The sequence below is a fragment of the Anthonomus grandis genome, chromosome 6, assembly GCF_022605725.1.
Source record: "Anthonomus grandis grandis chromosome 6, icAntGran1.3, whole genome shotgun sequence".
Taxonomy (NCBI): domain Eukaryota; kingdom Metazoa; phylum Arthropoda; class Insecta; order Coleoptera; family Curculionidae; genus Anthonomus; species Anthonomus grandis.
In genome coordinates, this window is record NC_065551.1 from 35,989,495 (window position 1) to 36,011,613 (window position 22,119).

Below are 22,119 nucleotides of genomic sequence, written 5' to 3' on the forward strand. Positions count from 1 at the left end.
TCTGAAACTTTTGCTTGCGGTATATTACACTCAAAGCAATATGTTTAAAGGATATTACGCTTAATATAATTCTTTTTGTTTTATGAGTCTACCTCTTTTAGTTGTCTAGATATTGGGCTTTGAAGTAAGTGGTTAGTTTGAGGTGAAAAGACACCACTGCTTAAGAAGGCGAATATCTTTACAATTTTTGCTTAAACTCTTAAGTTGGATTCCAAGCAAAGTTTGCAAAGAATATTCTTCTGAATACCACGCTTTTTATTTCATGATAATATGCCTCTTGGGTTTTTGAAATTCGAACATAGAAGTGAGTGGTCACCTTGAAGATCAGCCAATTAATTAATCCCTATTACCTAAAAGTTCGGATATTTCTAACACTTTTGCTTGCGGTATGTTACACTCAAAATAGCATTTTTACACAATATTCCGCTGAATATTATGCTCTTTGTTTCATTCGCGTATCTCTTATAATTGTCTAGATATTAGGGTTTAAAGTGAGTGGTTAGTTTGAATTAAAGTTGTCGTCCTAAGGCACTAGTACCTAAGAAAGTGAATAATTCTGAAATTCTTGCTTAAATTAAGTTGGAGGTTATACAATGTTGGTAACTAATACTCTTCTGATTAACACGGTTTTTATTTCATGAGATTACTTTCCTAAGGTTCTTGGAATTAGAATATTTTCGTAAGTGGTCACTTTGGAGGTAAGACATTAAGACCCTACTACCAAAAAGCATGGATATTTCGGAAACCTTTGCTGGCGGTGTGTTACACTCAAAGCAATATATTGAAAGAATATTTCGCTTAAAATAATGCTTTTTGTTTCATCAGCGTACCTCTTTTTGTTGTCTAGATATTGGACTTTGAAGTAAGTAATTAGTTTAAAGGGAATATGTTGTTCTAGGACACCACTGCCTAAGAAGGCGAATATCTTTGAAATTCCTTCTTAAACTGACCTATGCCTTTACCAACAACAGTTACAAAGTATGTTCTTCTAACTAAAACTCTCAGGTTCTTGGAATTCAAACATTTAAGTGAGTGGTCACTTTGGAGATTAGACATTTATACCTTACTATCTCAAAGTCCGAATATTTCAAAAACTATTGCTTGCGGTACGTTACACTTAAAGCAACATTGTTATAGAACATTCCGCTTAATACCATGCTTTTTGTTTCATAAGCATACCTCTTTTACTTGTCTAGATATTAGGTTTTAAAGTGAGTGGTTGTTTAAATTGAAAACGTTGTTCTAATATTCTTCTGAATAATTTTATTACATGATAATACTCCTTTTAGGTTCTTAGAACTTAGATATTCAATTAAATGGTCTCCTTGGAGATGAGATATATTGACCTTACTACCTAAAAGCTTTGATATCTCTGAAACTTTCGTTTGCGGTATGCTACACTCAAAGCAACTTTTTTACAGAATATTCCGCTTAATATCATGCTTTTTGTTTTAGGAGTGTACCTCATTTAGTTTTCTAGATATTGGGCTTTGAAGTGAGTGGTTAGTTAGAATTAAAGTCATTGTATTAAGACACCAACGAGGCAAATATCTCTGAAATTCCTGCCTAAACTGAGTTGAATCTCAAACAACGTTGGCAAAGAATATTTACTAGAAACGACTTACGTTTTTTAGCTCAACATCCCAACTCCTCACATACTCGTTTCGTATATTAGCACTGGGAGGTGGTCCAAAGAGGTGTACACTCTGGACACCTCGTTTTTCTTCATGGTAAACCATGTCTCCTGGATATCTAGGATCGCGATCATGAAGGGCCCAAATTACTCGTACCGTATCACCCTGTGTACGAAAAAAAAAATTTATATGATAGTTTGAAAAATTAATTCAATCATGAAGCTTACAGCTAGCACGTAGTCATCCGCATCGCACGTATCCAGAACCCGTCGGAACTCGATAACGGTGTGGGTTCCGTTCTGGGAGCCACGCATCAGGGTGTAATTGTCTATTAAGTCTCTTACTGGGGCACTGCCTTGGTTCTTGGATACCCCATGACAGTCCTGGAAAAATTTAATTATTTTTATTTAAAAATATATTAGACTGCTTCTGATCTGTATCAATGAACGTAGTATGATAATGCTCAGAAAACAGTTCTCTACAAATTTTGTTAGTGACTCAGAACACTACAACCGACAGTTCCTGAATCAGACATGATTTTATTGATCAATGGCAGTTACATGTCCCAGGAAAGGCCTTGACGAAAAATTAAATATCTCAGAATCAATTTGTTGCAGCTCAATGAAACGGAAATCAGAATACTCAGAAAATAATTCTCTACAAATTTTCTTATTGACTCAGAACGCTATAATCAATAGTTTCTGAGCCAGAAATAAAATTATTAATTATTCATTGGCAGTGAGAGATTGAGGGAAATACATTGATAAAAATCAATTACCTCAGAGCCCAATTCATGTGTATCAATAAGACTGGTTTCAGAATATTTAGAAAATGGTTCTCTATTAATTTTGTTATTGGCTCAGAACGCTACAACCAAAATAGTTTCTGAATCAGAAATGATTATATTAATTAATGGCAGTCATGGGTCCAAGGGAATGCCTTGACAAAAAATTTGATATCTTAGAATCTATGTATTGCAGATCAGTAAAACAAAAATCAGAATAATCAGAAAATAATTTTCTACAAATTTTGTTTTTGAGCCAAAACGCTATAATCAATATTTTCTGAGCCAGGAATAAAATTATTAATTTTTTTATTGGTATTCAGAGATTGAAAGAAATGCCTCGACTAAATTCAACTAGCTCAGAATCAATTTTATGTGGATCAATAAAACTAGCATCAGAATATTTAGAAAATAGTTTTCTACAAATTTTTTAGTGACTCAGAACGCTACAACCAGTAATTTCTAAATCAGAAATGATTTTATTAATTAATGGTAGTCATGCGACCAAGGGAATGCCTTGACAAAAAATTAAATATCTCAGAATCTATGTGCTGCAGATCAATAAAACAAAATTCAGAATAATCAGAAAATAATTCTCTACAAATTTTGTTATTGACTCAGAAAACTAAAATCAATAGTTTCTGAGCCAAGAATAAAATTATTAATTTTTTATTGGTAGTTAGAGACTGAACGAAATGCCTCGACTAAAATCAACTAGCTCAGAATGCATTTTACATAGATCAATAAAACTAGCATCAGAATATTTAGAAAGTGGTTTTCTACAAATTTTATTACTGACTCAGAACCCTTTATTCAATATTATCTGAATCAGAAATGATTTTATTAATCAATGGCAGTCACATGTCAAGGGAATGCCTTGACAAAAAACTAAATATCTCAGAATCTATGTGTTGCAGATCAATAAAACAAAATTCAGAATAATCAGAAAATAATTCTCTACAAATTTTGTTATTGACTCAGAAAACTACAATCAATAGTTTCTGAGCCAAGAATAAAATTATCAATTTTTTATTGGTAGTTAGACACTGAAAGAAATGCTTTGACTAAAATCAACTAGCTCAGAATGCATTTTACATAGATCAATAAAACTAGCATCAGAATATTTAGAAAGTGGTTTTCTACAAATTTTATTACTGACTCAGAACCCTTTATCCAATATTTTCTGAATCAGAAATGATTTTATTAATCAATGGCAGTCACATGTCAAGGGAATGCCTTGACAAAAAATTTAATATCTCAGAATCTGTGTGTGGCAGATTAATGAGACAAAAATCAGAATAATCAGAAAATAATTCTCTACAAATTTCGTTATTGACTCAGAAAACTAAAATCAATAGTTTCTGAGCCGAGAATAAAATTATTAATTTTTTATTGGTAGTTAGACACTGCAAGAAATGCTTCGACTAAAATCAACTAGCTCAGAATCCATTTTACGTAGATTAATAAAACTGGCATCAGAATATTTAGAAAGTGGTTTTCTACAAATTTTTTAGTGACTCAGAACACTACAACCAGCATTTTCTGAGAATGAATTCGGTAGTTACATGCTCAAGGAAATGCTTTGACAAAAAATTAAGTATCTCAGAAACCATTTATTGTAGATCAATGAAGCCGACATAAAAATAATCAGAAAATAATTCTTGACGAATGTTGTTATTGGCTCAGAAAGCTTTAGAAAGCTATAATCAATAATGTCTGAGTCAGCAATAAAATTCTTAATTCGACAAAAATCAATTATCTCAGAATTTTTTTTATGTGGATCAATAAAACTGGCACCAGAATATTCAGAAAACAGTTCTCTACTAATATTGTTATTGGCTCAGAAAACTACAATCAATAGTTTCTGAGCCAAGAATAAAATTATTAATTTTTTATTGGTAGTTAGAGACTGAACGAAATGCCTCGACTAAAATCAACTAGCTCAGAATGCATTTTACATAGATCAATAAAACTAGCATCAGAATATTTAGAAAGTGGTTTTCTACAAATTTTATTACTGACTCAGAACCCTTTATTCAATATTATCTGAATCAGAAATGATTTTATTAATCAATGGCAGTCACATGTCAAGGGAATGCCTTGACAAAAAACTAAATATCTCAGAATCTATGTGCTGCAGATCAATAAAACAAAATTCAGAATAATCAGAAAATAATTCTCTACAAATTTTGTTATTGACTCAGAAAACTAAAATCAATAGTTTCTGAGCCAAGAATAAAATTATTAATTTTTTATTGGTAGTTAGAGACTGAAAGAAATGTTTCGACTAAAATCAACTAGCTCAGAATGCATTTTACATAGATCAATAAAACTAGCATCAGAATATTTAGAAAGTGGTTTTCTACAAATTTTATTACTGACTCAGAACCCTTTATCCAATATTTTCTGAATCAGAAATGATTTTATTAATCAATGGCAGTTACGTGTCCAAGAAAATGCCTTGACAAAAAATTTAATATCTCAGAATCTACATGTTGCAGATCCATAAAACAAAATTCAGAATACTCATAAAATAATTGTCTACAAATTTTGTTATTGACTCAGAAAACTACAATCAATAGTTTCTGAGCCAAGAATAAAATTATTAATTTTTTATTGGTAGTCAGAGACTGAAAGAAATGCTTGGACTAAAATCAGCTAGCTCAGAATGCATTTTACGAGGATCAATAAAACTAGCATCAGAATATTTAGAAAGTGGTTTTCTACAAATTTTATTACTGACTCAGAACCCTTTATCCAATATTTTCTGAATCAGAAATGATTTTATTAATCAATGGCAGTCACATGTCAAGGGAATGCCTTGACAAAAAACTAAATATCTCAGAATCTATGTGCTGCAGATCAATAAAACAAAAATCGGAATAATCAGAAAATAATTTTCTATAAATGTTGTTATTGACTCAGAAAAATACAATCAATAGTTTCTGAGCCAAGAATAAAATTATTAATTTTTTATTGGTAGTCAGAGACTGAAAGAAATGCTTCGACTAAAATCAACTAGCTCAGAATGCATTTTACGTAGATTAATAAAACTAGCATCAGAATATTTAGAAAATAGTTTTCTACAAATTATTTAGTGACTCAGAATGCTACAACCAGCATTTTCTGAATAAGAAATGATTTTATTAATCAATGGCAGTCACGTGTCCAAGGGAACGCCTTGACAAAAAATTTAATATCTCAGAATCTGTGTGTGGCAGATTAATGAGACAAAAATCACAATAATCAGAACATAATTCTCTACAAATTTTGTTAGCAACTCAGAAGACTACAATCAATAGTTTCTGAGCCAAGAATAAAATTAATAATTTTTTATTGGTAGTTAGAGATAGAAAGAAATACTTTGACTAAAATCAACTCGTTCAGAATGCATTTTACGTAGATTAATAAAACTGGCATCAGAATATTTAGAAGGTGGTTTTCTACAAATTTTATTACTGACTCAGAACTCTTTATCCAATATTTTCTGAATCAGAAATTATTTTATTAATTAATGGCAGTCACATGTCAAGGGAATGCCTTGACAAAAAACTAAATATCTCAGAATCTATGTGCTGCAGATCAATAAGACAAAAAACAGAATAATCAGAAAATAATTCTCTACAAATTTTGTTATTGACTCAGAAAACTACAGTCAATAGTTTTTGTGCCAAGAATAAAATTATTAATTTTTTATTGGTAGTCAGAGACTGAAAGAAATGCTTCGACTAAAATCAACTAGCTCAGAATCCATTTTACGTAGATCAATAAAACTAGCATCAGAATATTTAGAAAGTGGTTTTCTACAAATTTTATTACTGACTCAGAACCCTTTATCCAATATTTTCTGAATCAGATATGATTTTCTTAATCAATGGCAGTCACGTGTCCAAGGGAACGCCTTGACAAAAAATTTAATATCTCAGAATCTATGTGTTGCAGATCAATAAAACAAAAATCGGAATAATCAGAAAATAATTCTCTACAAATTTTGTTAGTGACTCAGAAAACCACAATCAATAGTTTCTGAGCCAAGAATAAAATTATTAATTTTTTATTGGTATTCAGAGATTGAAAGAAATGCCTCGACTAAATTCAACTAGCTCAGAATCAATTTTATGTGGATCAATAAAACTGGCATCAGAATATTTAGAAAATAGTGTTCTACAAATTTTTTAGTGACTCAGAACGCTACAACCAGCATTTTCTAAATCAGAAATGATTTTATTAATTAATGGCAGTCATGCGACTAAGGGAATGTCTTGACAAAAAATTAAATATCTCAGAATCTATGTGCTGCAGATCAATAAAATAAAATTCAGAATAATCAGAAAATAATTCTCTACAAATTTTGTTATTGACTCAGAAAACTAAAATCAATAGTTTCTGAGCCAAGGATAAAATTATTAATTTTTTATTGGTAGTCAGAGATTGAAATAAATGCCTCAACTAAAATCAACTAGCTCAGAATGCATTTTACATAGATCAATAAAACTAGCATCAGAATATTTAGAAAGTGGTTTTCTACAAATTTTATTACTGACTTAGAACCCTTTATCCAATATTTTCTGAATAAGAAATGATTTTATTAATCAATGGCAATCACGTGTCCAAGGGAACGCCTTGACAAAAAATTTAATATCTCAGAATCTGTGTGTGGCAGATTAATGAGACAAAAATCAGAATAATCAGAAAATAATTCTCTACAAATTTTGTTAGTGACTCAGAAAACTACAATCAATAGTTTCTGAGCCAAGAATAAAATTCATAATTTTTTATTGGTAGTTAGAGATTGAAAGAAATGCTTCGACTAAAATCAACTCGTTCAGACTCAGAACACTACAACCAGCACTTTCTGAGTCAGAATTGATTCGGCAGTTACACGTCCAAGGGAATGCTTTGACAAAAAATTAAATATCTCAGAAACCATTTATTGAAGATCAATGAAGCAGACATAAAAATAATCAGAAAATAATTCTTTACAAATGTTGTTATTGGCTCAAAAAGCATTAGAAAGCTACAATCAATAATTTCTGAGTCAGCAATAAAATTCTTAATTCGACAAAAAACAATTATCTCAGAATTTTGTTTTATGTGGATCAATAAAAATAGCACCAGAATATTCAGAAAACAGTTCTCTGCTAATATTGTCATTGGCTCAGAACGCTTCAATCAATATTTTCTGAATTAGAAATGATTTTATTAATCAATGGCAGTCACGTGTCCAAGGAAATGCCTTGACAAAAAATTAAATATTTCGAAATCTATGTGTTGCAGATCAATAAGACAAAAATCAGAATAATCAGAAAATAATTCTCTACAAATTTTATTATTGTCTCAGAAAACTACAATCAATATTTTCTGAGCCAAGAATAAAATTATTAATTTTTTATTGGTAGTTAGAGACTGAAAGAAATGTTTCGACTAAGATCAACTAGCTCAGAATGCATTTTACATAGATCAATAAAACTAGCATCAGAATATTTAGAAAATAGATTTCTACAAATTTTTTAGTGACTCAGAACGCTACAACCAGCATTTTCTAAATCAGAAATAATTTTATTAATTAATGGTAGTCATGCGACTAGGGGAATGCCTTGACAAAAAATTAAATATCTCAGAATCTATGTGCTGCAGCTCAATAAAACAAAATTCAGAATAATCAGAAAAGAATTCTCTACAAATTTTGTTATTGACTCAGAAAACTACAATCAATAGTTTCTGAGCCAAGAATAAAATTAATAATTTTTTATTGGTAGTTAGACACTGGAAGAAATGCTTCGACTAAAATTAACTAGCTCAGAATGCATTTTACATAGATCAATAAAACTAGCATCAGAATATTTAGAAAGTGGTTTTCTACAAATTTTATTACTGACTCAGAACCCTTTATCCAATATTTTCTGAATCAGAAAGGATTTTATTAATCAATGGCAGTCACATATCAAGGGAATGCCTTGACAAAAAATTAAATATCTCAGATACTATGTGCTGCAGATCAATAAAACAAAATTCAGAGTAATCAGAAAATAGTTCTCTACAAATTTTGTTATTGACTCAGAAAACTAAAATCAATAGTTTCTGAGCCAAGAATAAAATTATCCATTTTTTATTGGTAGTCAGAGAGTGAAGGAAATGCCTCGACTAAAATCAACTAGCTCAGAATGCATTTTACGTAGATCAATAAAATTAGCATCAGAATATTTAGAAAGTGGTTTTCTACAAATTTTATTACTGACTCAGAACCCTTTATCCAATATTTTCTGAATCAGAAATTATTTTATTAATTAATGGCAGTCCTGTGTCCAAGGAAATGGCTTGACAAAAAATTAAATATTTCGCAATCTATATGTTGCAGATCAATAAGACAAAAAACAGAATAATCAGAAAATAATTCTCTACAAATTTTGTTATTGACTCAGAAAACTACAATCAATAGTTTCTGAGCCAAGAATAAAATTATTAATTTTTTATTGGTAGTCAGAGACTGAAAGAAATGTTTCGACTAAAATCAACTAGCTCAGAATGCATTTTACATAGATCAATAAAACTAGCATCAGAATATTTAGAAAGTGGTTTTCTACAAATTTTATTACTGACTCAGAACCCTTTATTCAATATTATCTGAATCAGAAATGATTTTATTAATCAATGGCAGTCACATGTCAAGGGAATGCCTTGACAAAAAACTAAATATCTCAGAATCTACATGTTGCAGATCCATAAAACAAAATTCAGAATACTCAGAAAATAATTGTCTACAAATTTTGTTATTGACTCAGAAAACTAAAATCAATAGTTTCTGAGCCAAGAATAAAATTATTAATTTTTTATTGGTAGTTAGAGACTGAAAGAAATGTTTCGACTAAAATCAACTAGCTCAGAATGCATTTTACATAGATCAATAAAACTAGCATCAGAATATTTAGAAAGTGGTTTTTTACAAATTTTATTAGTGACTCAGAACGCTACAACCAGCATTTTCTGAGTCAGAAATGATTTTCTTAATCAATAGCAGTCATGCGTTTAAGGGAAAGCCTTGACGAAAAATTAAATATCTCAGAATCTATGTGTTGCAGATTAAAAAAACAGGCATCAAAATACTCAGAAAATACTTCTCTACAAATTTTGTTATTGACTCAGAACCGTATCATCAATACTTTCTGAGCCTTATTATATTGTCCTTAAATAATTTATACGCTTTATATCCGGTTTTTCGGCTGGAGCTTTTTCCTGTAGGACACGTGCCATGTGCGCAAAATAATACAGAGGGGAGCCAGTCAAATGGGCAGGTGTTGCAACATCTGCTCGCTTTTGCGTAACAGTGAAAGCAAGAGGGTTTATGAAGTTTTAGATATTTGTTCAAGGATAAATTGGTCGATATTTAAGAATATTCTGCTTTTTATTTCATGAGAATAGTCCCAGTAGTTTTTAAGATATTCAGCTTTGAAGTGAGTGGCCTTTATATGTTAAAATGCCCTAACAAAGGGAATTATTCATGAAAGAAAATTTAATTTATGCATAAAATGATAAAAGGGGTAACGAGATCCGTATATGGCTTATCCGCATATCCGGATGGAATTTTAAATTTAATTCAGGTGATGGCATTAGTATAATAATTACGAGATATCCAATTTTTCCACGTGAAAGTCTCCCTGGATATGTGGGAATTTATCAAGGAATTTCCTTTTAAATAACAATTTTTTATACCCCTCGCCCTTCAGAAGGAGTTTACAGACATCGAAAAAAAAATGACCCCATTCTCATGCCTGAAAACTAATCCTAGTGAATAGCGAAAATTAAGAGAAAAGTTTCTTTGATTAAACCGAACAGATAAAAAGAAATTTCTTTCGAAGTAAAACTTTTTTCGTATAAAAAGTCAGTTGCTGAGCAAGGGAACAAAAAGGAATTAATCAACTCAATATTCGTATTATTATTTATTTATAGAAAATACAGAAAAACTCTTACCAGCAAAACGGCTTTCGACTGTTTATCGTCCACCCATCCCATAACAATATCAGCACCCTCCATACTCCCTGTAGGACTAAACCCCAGTCCCACATACCCCAAAGTTTTCGCCTCAACTCTGAATAAGATCTCCTGATGCCTCGGTTGCCATCTTAGTGTTACCAAGCCACTCTTATCCAGCATCATCGAGTGGGTCCATAAAATATCGGACGTCTCTTTTCCAGAAGGTTCTTGCAGCAGTTTCCTTCTGGTAGTGGACTGTTTGGTGTTGAAAGTTCTGGGGTCATCTTGTTGGGTGTTGACTAGTTGGATGTGCTCTACGTATTGGTCCAGGAGGTCTACGGTAGACGTGGCTCCCAGGAAGGATGTGAGAAGGGCGAAGTAGATTAGGAGGCGGTCGTAGGAGTAGATTTCCATGGTTCGGTTGGTGGATTAAGGAGTCATTTCCTTAAAATTATTTATTTTTCTGTATACTATTTTATAATGGTTAGATTCTGAGGAAAGTAAATTATTAATTATTTTCGCAGTAGTGGAATTTGCTATTTTACCTGCGAAGGTATTTTAACGAAGGGGGTTCTTGTCAAAAATTAATTGAAATTCCAAGTGGGGTAGTAGGACTAGGAATGAGTTTCTATTGACTAGGTTTTTAAAGAAAATTACATTTTTTTGTCAAGTGATTTCTTGTAATTATTGGGGTTAGTTCATTTTATTTAATAAAAAATTGCTGAAAAAATATGTTTTTTTAGTAGTACTCAATATATAAAAAATCCTAAACATTAAAAGCGGATTGTAAGAAAAGTATAGAATCTTTCTTGATAGTTCCCACGAATATTTTGGTACGTGCGTATGTATATTCTTTCATATTATTGATCTAATGACTGTCAATAGATGGATTCTTTAGAGAAGAGGTGACAATGAGCATAATTTAGATCTGGCAAATTTGAAAAAGGCTGTAGCAGAGTGTTTGTGCAAAGCTAAAAAATCTGATTCTACTAGAAAACGGGGTCATCCATGTGAAGCTATGGAAAATTCCTCCGATTTTCCAATGCAAAATGTTAGAACAGATAGATATGATCATCTTCCATTATGGTGTAATGAAATGCAAAGATGCAAATATCCCTGTGACGCAAAAAGCTTCATAAAATGAGAGAAATGTAATGTTTTTCTTTATTTAAACAAAGTCAAGGCGTATCGCTATAAAAATTGTAGTAGTTGTGCCATCAGTGTGCAAAGTGGAAAAACAGTACGTATGAAAAATTTACGTTTATTTAACTATCGTGTGTTGCTTGGGCACCTTGTATAATATAATTATACCTAATTAACATTTTTCAATAATTATCATATATTTAAAAAAGCAGGAAGTTAATTATTATTCTTTTCAGGTCTGTTGCCCCCATTTAACGATCATGCTATATCCTTCATATATATATATAAAATTTAAGGAATATATGGGTCTTTTTGCATATTTAACAACTATTATACACCTCTTTAAAACCTAAATTACTCTCTTCTATGGCAACCTTGTCGAAGACATCGATCATCCGCATCCGGTCTTAAAACGTGTATTTAAAATAATGATTTCCTTTTTGCAAGGAAAAATTAATAAGAAAAGTGGCCGAGCAAGCGAATCTGGCCAAAAGTGGCCGTCAAGGCCACTAAATTCCCATTAAAAAAAAAAAAAAACAGAAATTTAATTAAAATTGTTTGAGTTACACCTGGGACGTTGCACCCGTCCGAACCCTATTGTCTTGGAAACCAAGTCAGGTATCGCATAATCATTTAGTGGCCTAATGACTCATCGTGGCGGTAAGAGAATATTTAAATAAAAAGTCTTTAAGGCACTTTGGGTGTAAGTTAAAATTAAAAAAAAAAAATCTGTGCTCTCTATATCTTTCTTCATATCTCAGAAAATGGAAGAGAGGCGATATTCTAAGCAGTATCACTGCATTTATTCAGAATAATCAATGGAATTGTTGAGAAAGAAATGATAGTTTGCCGGTAATTGATTTTCAAAATTTAGAAATTTTCAATTTCCAGATTCCTGCAGACATTTTTCACAAAATTACTGTAACTATTACTTTTGAGTGAATAAGTAACTCCAAAAATTCCACATGAAATTCGTATATTTATTTCAAATGCCTGGACGATATAAAAAAAACTAGGTGCAAAGCCTGGAAAATATGAAAAATTTATTCCAAACATTTGACGTCAATTGTTGATGTCTTGTCCAGAGTTTGGATGCATTTTGTAATTTTATCCAAGTTATTCGATATAATTTTTAGTGTTTTTTTCCCAGGTGTTTCCCAGGCATTCGATGTAATGTTCTCATATGTTTAAAAAAAAAAACGTGATCAAATATCTCAGAGACATCGCAAAATTAATTGAAAACCCCAAGAAATTCGAAAAATAATTTAGAATCCCTGGACGACCTGAAAAATACTGTAAATGAAAATTTATTTAGTTTCAGTGCCTGCAAAAATTTACGTAGCTGGAAAAAAATGACCCAAATTTCTGGAAAATATTAAATAAATCTTCCAAACCTCAAAAACATACAAAAGAGACTCCAAAAGTATGACCTGGAAAGAATTGGTATTTAAAGTATTTTTTACGTCTTCCAGGGACTCCACTAGATATAATTTTTTGATGTCTCTAATGCTTTTGACGTCATAATAAAAAACATAAGATTTTCTAGGTCCTCTTCTTAGATTCAGAAAGATGAGAAAATTAAATAATCGTTGGAATCATAAAGGAAGAATAGACGTTTTTTTTTTAATTTGTTCAACTTTTCCTTTATTTGCGATGCCTTTCTCAAGGCCTTTGACACCATTTTTTGTATTTTAAGATTCAAACCCGGAAAATATGAAATACTAACTCCAATACCTGAAAAATAGACAAAAATTAATCCAAAAACCTTGAATAAGAGTGATAATAAGTCTGGAATACACACGAAAACCTGGAAAAACATTCAACCTCTTAACAATTTTTGAACTAACGACTAACATTTGGAAATTTTTCTAACCTCAAAAATGCCATATTTCACAAGTTTCCGAGGCGCTTGACATAATTTCAGGATATTTTTTTGACATTTTCCAGGAACTCGAGGTAATCATAACACAAAAAATTACAGCAAATACAAGCCTGTGAAACATCAAAAAGTTTAAGAAATTCGAAAAATAATAAAAATACCTAAAATTAAAAATTATTTCTAGTACCTGAAAGATACTAAAAAACGGCGACATGTGACTGGAAAATGTGAACAATCACAACGCTGGAAAACAGAAAAAAACTCCTCCAAAACTCTTGATATGTATTCAAAAAAGACTTCATATTCCTGGAATAAGATTGTTAAACATACGCCTGGAAATTATTTAAAAAAACTTAACCTTAATTCCGAACATTTGGCTTCACATTTATTCAAAGTTTTCCACGTAATTCCGGTATTTTGTGATTTTATTCCAAGCAACTTGGATATATTGTTTGATGTCTCTAAGGCTTTTAACGTCATTTCTAGAACAAGTACGATTTTCAGGGGATTTTTATAGAATTTAGAAGTATGTGAAATAATCATTGCAATTATGAAGGAAATTTTAATTGAATTATTAATTATCAATATTTTAGTAGTATTTCAGATGTTTCGAAAGCATCATTTTTTGTATTTCAGAGGAGTTCACGTACTCGTATACAGTGAAAGCTCCCATAAGCGGACACTCACGGTTCCGTAACTTTTGTCCGCTTATGGAAGGTGTCCTTTTAAAAGAGAGTATGTGAGTACAGAGTATAAATAACGAGGTATATAATCATGAGGAAAATGAAACAGAAACTCGCCACATTTTTAAAGTATGTATTTATGCTATATATCTATATGTATGTATACGCATACAAAAACATAAATGCTTCAATACATGGTACGAGAATTAAAAAAAAAAAACATTATTCTTTAGCTTTTTGAAAAAAGTTGTCTTTTGCTGAAGGAGACAATTTTCATAATAACTTTCAAAATTTTTTAAATGTTGAAATGCATTGAAATCATCTTTAGCAAATTTTTTGTGATGATTTATAGCTTCCCCATATGAATTTATAGTTTTTGAACCTCTTAGTGAGTTCACCAGTTTCACTTCTTCTTCTGAGTCGTTTGGACTACCATATTCAAGTTGGCCTGGGCTTTCTACATCTAAATTCGAAAAGCTGCCCATGGCATTTTCTTCTGTTGTTATGTTATTGTCGAAGGCCAGGAAATCATCTACTTTCTGGGGGTCTGCTACTCCTAAATGTTTGGCATGTCGCAGTAACTGAGCAAGTGTCGCTAAGGGCAGATCGTCTTCAGCATCGTAATAATTTTGCTCAGCAAATTCTGAGCTACATTTCTAAATCCAGCTTTGCCCAAACAGTTCTTAATTGTAGAGGAATTTACTTTATCCCATGCTGTTTTTATAAAATACAAAGCTTCTAACACATTAATAGACTTTGTAAGCTCAGATAAGCTTTGGACATCGTCAATTTTTGTTAAAATATGTTTTAAAATCAAATACCGATTATAAAATTTAAAGTTCTGTATAATAACTTGATCCAAGGGCTGACAAACTGAAGTTGTGTTTGGCGGTAAAAATATAATTTTCACATTTTTCATTTTCAGATCACGAGGATGAAAGCATGCATTGTCTAAAAATAAAAGAACTTGCCTTTTTTGGATTCCCATTGTCCGGTCGAATTCCAGTAACCACTCAGACATCATTTCTCGGATCGTCCATGCCTTTTTGTTGGATTTCCAAGTCGCTGGTAGATCCTTAATAGCAACGTTTTTTAAAGCACGGGGACGAGCTGCTTTCCCGATCATAATCAAATCGCATTTTTCACCGGCCATAATTGCACAGAATAAAATGGTTAGTCTATCTTTAGACAACTTTCCACCCACACATGTTTCTCCTTTAAGGGACAAAGTTTTGTCGGGCAATGCGCGAAAAAAAAGTCCACTTTCATCTGCGTTGTACACGTCTTTTGGTTTGTAGCCAAGCAACATGGACGGAAGTTTCTCCAAAAATTGTGACACATTAACTTGATTTACTGCAGCAGCTTCGCCAGATATGCATTTGAAACTCACACAATGTCTCTTGCGCCACTTTTGCAGCTACCCGTAGGACGCACTGACATTATTATAGCCCAAAGTAATGGCGATTTCTTTAGCTTTCATTTTCACTAACGGCCCTAAGATTGGAAAGTTCTGACTTCTAACTTTCACAAACCATTCAAAACATGTTTTATCTATAGCAAAACCTTCCTTTGATTTATATTAGTTCCTGATTGCCATTTACTCCTGACATCTTCCTTATTTTTGGCAATTTCAGTTGCTTGCGTTTTCCCAATACTAAACCTCTTTGCCAAATGACGAACTGAAACACTTTCTCTGTCTAATACGTTAACAACTTCCATCTTTTCTTTTAACGAGAGCATCCTTTTTTTTGGTGCCATTTTACAATTACAATAATAAAATATCTCAATCAACTACGAATTTGCCTTAACTGAAGATAAACCACAAGATTACACCATTCCATATCGAAATGCATTTGAAATTGAAAATGATGCTGAAATTCGGTTCCATGAACTTTGTCCGGTTAAAAGAGATGTCCGCTTATAGGAGCTGTCCGCAAGGAGAGCTTTCACTGTATTTCCACATTTTTCAGGGATTCAAAGTAATTTTTTATATCTTAACATTAAAAATTAGTCAAATGCCTGTGAAACATCAAAAAATTTGGAAAATTAAAAAAATTAGTTTAAGTGTCTGAAAGATATTAAAAATTGCCCTATCAAAAATTATTTGTAATTCCTGAAAGACCTTTAAAAATGACTCCAAAAACCAGGAATAAGATTGATACTAAGTCTGCAACGTATGAAAAATGACTTAAGTAAACCATAAAACCTGGAAATAAATTAAAAAAAAAAATTCCAGGCCTTTGACTTCCTATTTAGATGTCTGCCACATCATTGGAGTATTTTGTAATTTTATTTCAGGCATTCGGTTTTCTGGGTAATCTTATGGAATTCAGAAAGATGAGAACATGGGACATTCGTTGGAATTATAAAGAAATAATTTTTATATTCAATATTTAATTTAATAACATTGTTTATTTAAATTAGATATAAATATTTAGTATAAAAACAGCGTTATTAGATTGGATTAAAAACTGTTATTTTTTCGAAGAATTTCATCAAATATTTGAGGTGTAATAATCGAGTTTGAAAACTACATATGTAAATCCAGTGTCAATTTTTTTAAATGCCGAAATTTTCTCTCTTCTGTAAACAGAATAGAATATGATATACGTATATTTTACAGTTTAATAAATATACCTTGATCATCTGCGGTTGATAAATATACCAGAATTTTAATGTAAGAACTGTATTTTTGAACCTAGATAACGAAAAGTTGTCTAGAACCAAGAAAAAAACAAAAATGCTTTCAAAACTTAATGATTTATCTTAAAAAAACTGAATTTTCACTACAAACTACTACAATTTTCATAGCAATACGCCTTGATTTTGAGAAATAAAATGAAGTTTTTTTACGTTTTACTAGAAAACCTTAAGATTATGTGATTAAAGTATAGATATAAAAACTACAGATTTTTTTATCACCTATAATTTTCTTAAAAAGCATTTTTTTCTCAGGCAATTTTTTTCTGCAAAAAAACTGTTTTTCATTAATCCTACCCTTAGCCCCCCACCCGCCCCACACAACTTACCAGTAAGAAATTCTTTTAAAAAATCATTGTTTTCCAAATTAATATGCATGAATAACAGCTGGTTTCGTCGTTAATATCTAATCCAATAACACAGTTTGTTTATTTACATTTGATATAATTATATATATGTGTATTAATAAATATTTAATACGAAAACAGTGCTATTAGATTAAATATTATGGACGAAAAAAGGGCTTTTTTCAAAAGAATTTCTTACTGGGCAAACGTATGGGGTGGGTGGGGGGTCAAGGGTTATGTTGATAAAAAAACAAAGTTTTGGTAGAAAATATATATTCAATATTAAATTTAATAGCACTGTTTATTTAAATTTCATATAATTTTGTATATAAATGTTTAGTATAAAATTAGCGTTATCAAATTGGATGATATCGACGAAAAGCAGTGATTTTAAGAAAGAATTTCGTCAAATAGTCGAGGTATAGTAATCGAGTTTAAAAATTAGATATATAAATCCCGTGTCAATTTTTTTAAATGTCGAAATTTTTTCCCTTTTGTGAACAGAATCGTATATGATATACGTATATTCGACAGTTTATTAAAATATCCGCGATTGATAAATATACCAAAACCAATAATTTACTAAAAAATCGTTTAATAAACATATATTTAACGATAATAACCAACCCAAGTTAAGTCTCAAACCAACCCAACTCAACAAGTCTATATTTTAAAGTATGCAATGTATCACTCAACAAACTAAATGACAATGATACTAATGAGTAAACAATTAAAATAATATCAATCCAAGATTTTTGGTTCGGATGTTTCCCAGATATTCAAACACCCCGTACAAAGTGACTTAAGCCCTATGCCTCGTCTTACCTTAACGATATCCGCAAGAATCGATCCACTTTCGGTTTGAATTAATCCCAAAACACACATCAAGTTCAAAATCTCACATTTCAATTCTCGAAACAAAATGGTCTTTCTTTATAACCGAAAAAGTTCGTTTTTATTCGACACCCGGGCGGTTTTTTAGTCGTAGCGTAGCAGCGACCCGCGATGGTCTGTTACTCATGCCATCACCGTCGGGCTCAACCCTCTTCTTCCTTTCTATATCCATCCTACCATCATCATCGGCAACGCACACCGGCTACCTACAGATGGTTTTCAATGGGACCGGGGAGGGGCACCAATGTTGCACTTTATAGGTGTGATTGCGAGCATATTTTACACTTCTTTGACAGCTAACATGATAACAATTATTATCTTTTATAAACTAATTTTCTTAAATATATTGTGTCATCTCATTTAGGCAATTACTCTGTACGTTCTAGCCTAAATAATAGATATTTTATTGTTGAAGAAGTAGTCCATACTTGCAGTGGATCTAGACAAACATTTTTCCAGTTTTAGTCCCTTTCTCATGCATCTTAATGTAAGTTTCTTATCTTCAATGTCCAATTGTTTATTCGTTAATTAATTAAGCCTTTTTAGCATTATTGTAGATGCCATTTTTATTCATTGTCAGTGGTTTTAACATCTTGACCTTGCCAGAGGCACTATAGCTTTTTGTATGTATTGAGGAAAACGCTCAATTTGTGTAAGTTATTTTTAATACCTTTTGTTTTTTAACCCTTTTAATCTTTATCTTATAAATTTCCTTGGTTCTTTATAGATCCCTGATGATGGACATGTTCTATGTCTGAAACATGTAGGATGAACAATTTTTAAATAAATTTAGTGGAGGATAACCGAAGCAATTTTAGTTACCCATTGAGATATTTTATTGTTTTGTTTATTTATTTAGTTACTAAGTTTTTTGCGACTTACATATATTTGCTCAATTATGTGTAAAAAAAATGTCTGCAAAGAAAAAACCTACTCTACTCTACTCTAGAAAATGCTTAATCCTTTGTACAGGGTGTCCCAAATTCGAGGGTGACCATTGGAATCTCAGAAACCGTAAGAGTTACAGAGTCGGTTAAATGGAGGCAAAGTTGCGCAATTTAGAGCTTAATAAAATGACGTTTAAAAAATTCTTAAGTTCCGGAGACGAAATTTGTCCAAATCGTTTTTACCTTCTACCGACTTTATTTAAAGAGATATCGGAAAATTAAAAGCAGTTTTTCATTGCCACTTTTTATGTATTACAATATGACGCAAAAAAAAAATTAATCCGACGTTTCGTTTTTTTTTTCGATCATCATCAACTTTATTTTTTCTGATGGGCGCCATATTAAATTTTCTCATTTTTAAAAAGTATTTTTAATTGCGTTTAAAATGAGGTATCGCACTTGCATGTCCGATTACTCCTTCTAGTACTTCCAAATAAATAAATGGGATTTCCAAATAAATTAATTTTATATAAACTGAAGCTATAAAATAATCTGTATTTGATATAGTGTTTTTTAAACTAATTCAATGACAATGTATCTTCATATTATAAATATATCTTTCTCTCTTGCACTCATGGAAATCTTATAGAAAGTACTAGAAAGAGTAATCGGATATGCAAGTGCGATACCTTATTTTAAAGGCAATTAAAAATACTTTTTAAAAATGAGAAAATCCATTATAGCGTCCATAAGAAAAAAATAAAGTTGATGATGATCGGAAAAAAACGAAACGCCGGATTATTTTTTTTTGCGTCATGTTGTAATATATAAAAAGTGGTAAAGAAAAACTGTTCTTAGTTTCTCGATATATCTTTAAATAAAGTCGGTAGAAAGTAAAAACAATTTTGACAAATTTCGGTTTTTTTCGGATATCTCCGAAAGTATCCCTAATTTTAAACTTTTGTAAACGTCATTTTATTAAGCTCCAAATTGCTCAACTTTGCCTCCATTTAACCGACCCTGTAACTCCTACAGTTTCCGAGATTCCAATGGTCACCCTCGAATTTGGGACACCCTGTATAGAGAGTACTGAGGATAATCGATTGTTTAATCATCTAAGAATAATCCTAAGTGTCCTATCCTTTGTTGCTGTGATAAAACACAGTGGGATAAGATAAAGAGCACTGTTACATTGTAACTATTTGTACATATTACATAAATTTTATTAATTTACAAACATCTACATTTTTTCTTGATATCAGCAATGCCCCAAGTAATACACAATAGTTAAATAAACGTTTATTTTAGGTTTACACCACCTGTACATTTTTATTTGAACCACAACCATGAATATCGGATAAAATGTCTGCGTGATTTACGATCAGGAATTTAATATCAATTTTGTTATTCATGTTTAACAAGAACGTTTATTACATGTTAATTATATATAATTAATGTAGTAAGTATGGTATATTATAGTCCTATAATTGAAAACCTTTGATGTGACACTCAAATTACGAGACAGTTCCCAAGTAAGAGAGTAAAAATAAAGAGTTTTGGTGAGTGGTAAAACTGTCTCGCAATTTATGGTATATTATACAGGGTGCCTCGGATTAAGTCGGCACTATTGGTATCTTTGTTAATATTTAAGATACAGGGTCGGTTAAATTAACAAACTAGTAGGATTTTTTCCGTTGATTAAAATGGTGAAAACAGAAAAAAAAATGAACATCGCATTTTCGAGAAAATGTGAAAAATGTACTTTTGTTAAATAGAATCCCCTGTATATTTTAACATAAATCAAAAGATAATAATTTTCTTATATACCGGGAATTCCATTTAACAAAAGTACATTTTTCACGTTGTTCAACGTTGATTTCGTTGAGTTCAACGTTCACGTTGTTCACGATGTTCAATTTTTTTTCTGTTTTCACCATTTTATTCAACGGAAAAAATCCTACTAGTTTGCTAATTTAACCGACCCTGTATCTTAAATATTAACAAAGATATCAATAGTGCCGACTTAATCGGAGGCACCCTGTATATTATTTAAACACGTTTGCAAAATGCGTTTAATGGAATCAGTTTCTAAACAAATATATTTAACATCATCAAAACGTTGAATATTTAGTTATAGAAAACCAGTAAAAAACCTTTATTTTAATCGTTAACCAGTTGTTATTATGAATTTATAATAAAGGTGCTTACTTATGCTTCAATTCTGGTATATTATATAAGGAATTTCGAGAAATGAAATGGGGTCTTGTCATGTTTTACTCGAAAACCTGAAGGTTATGTGAGGAAAGTATAGATACATAAACTATAGATTTTTTATCATCTATAATTTTTTAAAAAAGCATTTTTTTTTCAGGCAATTATTTTCTGCTATAAAACCGTTTTTCAATAAACCTACCCTTACCCTCCCACCCACCCCACACAACTTACCAGTAAGAAATTGTTTACCAGTAAAAATCATTGTTTCCTAAAATAATACACATGCATAACAGCTGGTTTCGCCATTAATATCTAATCTAATACCACAGTTTGTTTATTAACATTTAATGTAATTAATTTGTTATATATGTATATTAATTAATAAATTTTTTATATGTGAATATTGATAAATATTTAATACAAAAACAGTGCTATTAGATTGGATATTATGAACAAAAAACAGTGATTTTTCAAAAAAATCTCTTACTGAGTAAATGATTGGGGTGTGTGGGGGGTGTAAGGGTTATGTTGATGAAAAACAATGTTTTTGCAGAAAATATATATTCAATATTTAATTTCGTATCATTGTTATTTTAAATTTTATATATAAATATCCCATACAAATAGCGTTATTAGATCGGGTAATATGGAAGGAAAACAGTGATTATTCAGAAGAATTTTATTAAATATTTGAGGTGTAGTAATAAAGCTAAATATGTAAATCCAATCTCAATTTTTTTCTAAATGCCGAAATTTTCTTCCTTTTGTAACAGAATAGTATTTGATATACCTATATTCTACAAATTAATAAATATATCTTGACCATTTTACAAAATGATCTAAGGACCAAAAAGTAGTATTTAGGTTTTTAATGATGTATGCCAAATTTCAAATTTTTAAATAAACGCATTCAAAAGATAAGAGGATTAAGGATAATTAAGAGCCGCACTCTATATGAACCTACCCAGTAAATGCTTCATTAG

General features: G+C 30.9%; 2 protein-coding genes across 2 annotated transcripts in view; both read right to left on the bottom strand.

Moving 5' to 3' along the window:
- LOC126737946 (MOXD1 homolog 1) overlaps positions 1–18,177 on the bottom strand; it is a 37,118-nt gene extending 18,941 nt beyond the window's left edge. Inside the window, exons 1-4 of the mRNA XM_050443066.1 lie at positions 17,967–18,177; positions 10,387–10,833; positions 1,862–2,017; positions 1,626–1,799 (exon numbers count right to left, since the gene is read on the bottom strand). Coding sequence (XP_050299023.1) covers positions 1,626–1,799; positions 1,862–2,017; positions 10,387–10,803 — 747 coding nt within the window. The 5' untranslated portion in view covers positions 10,804–10,833; positions 17,967–18,177. The remainder of the gene's footprint in view (positions 1–1,625; positions 1,800–1,861; positions 2,018–10,386; positions 10,834–17,966) is intronic.
- Positions 1–22,119, bottom strand: part of LOC126737954 (globin-2B) — a 278,580-nt gene that overhangs the window by 56,277 nt on the left and 200,184 nt on the right. The window lies entirely within an intron of this gene.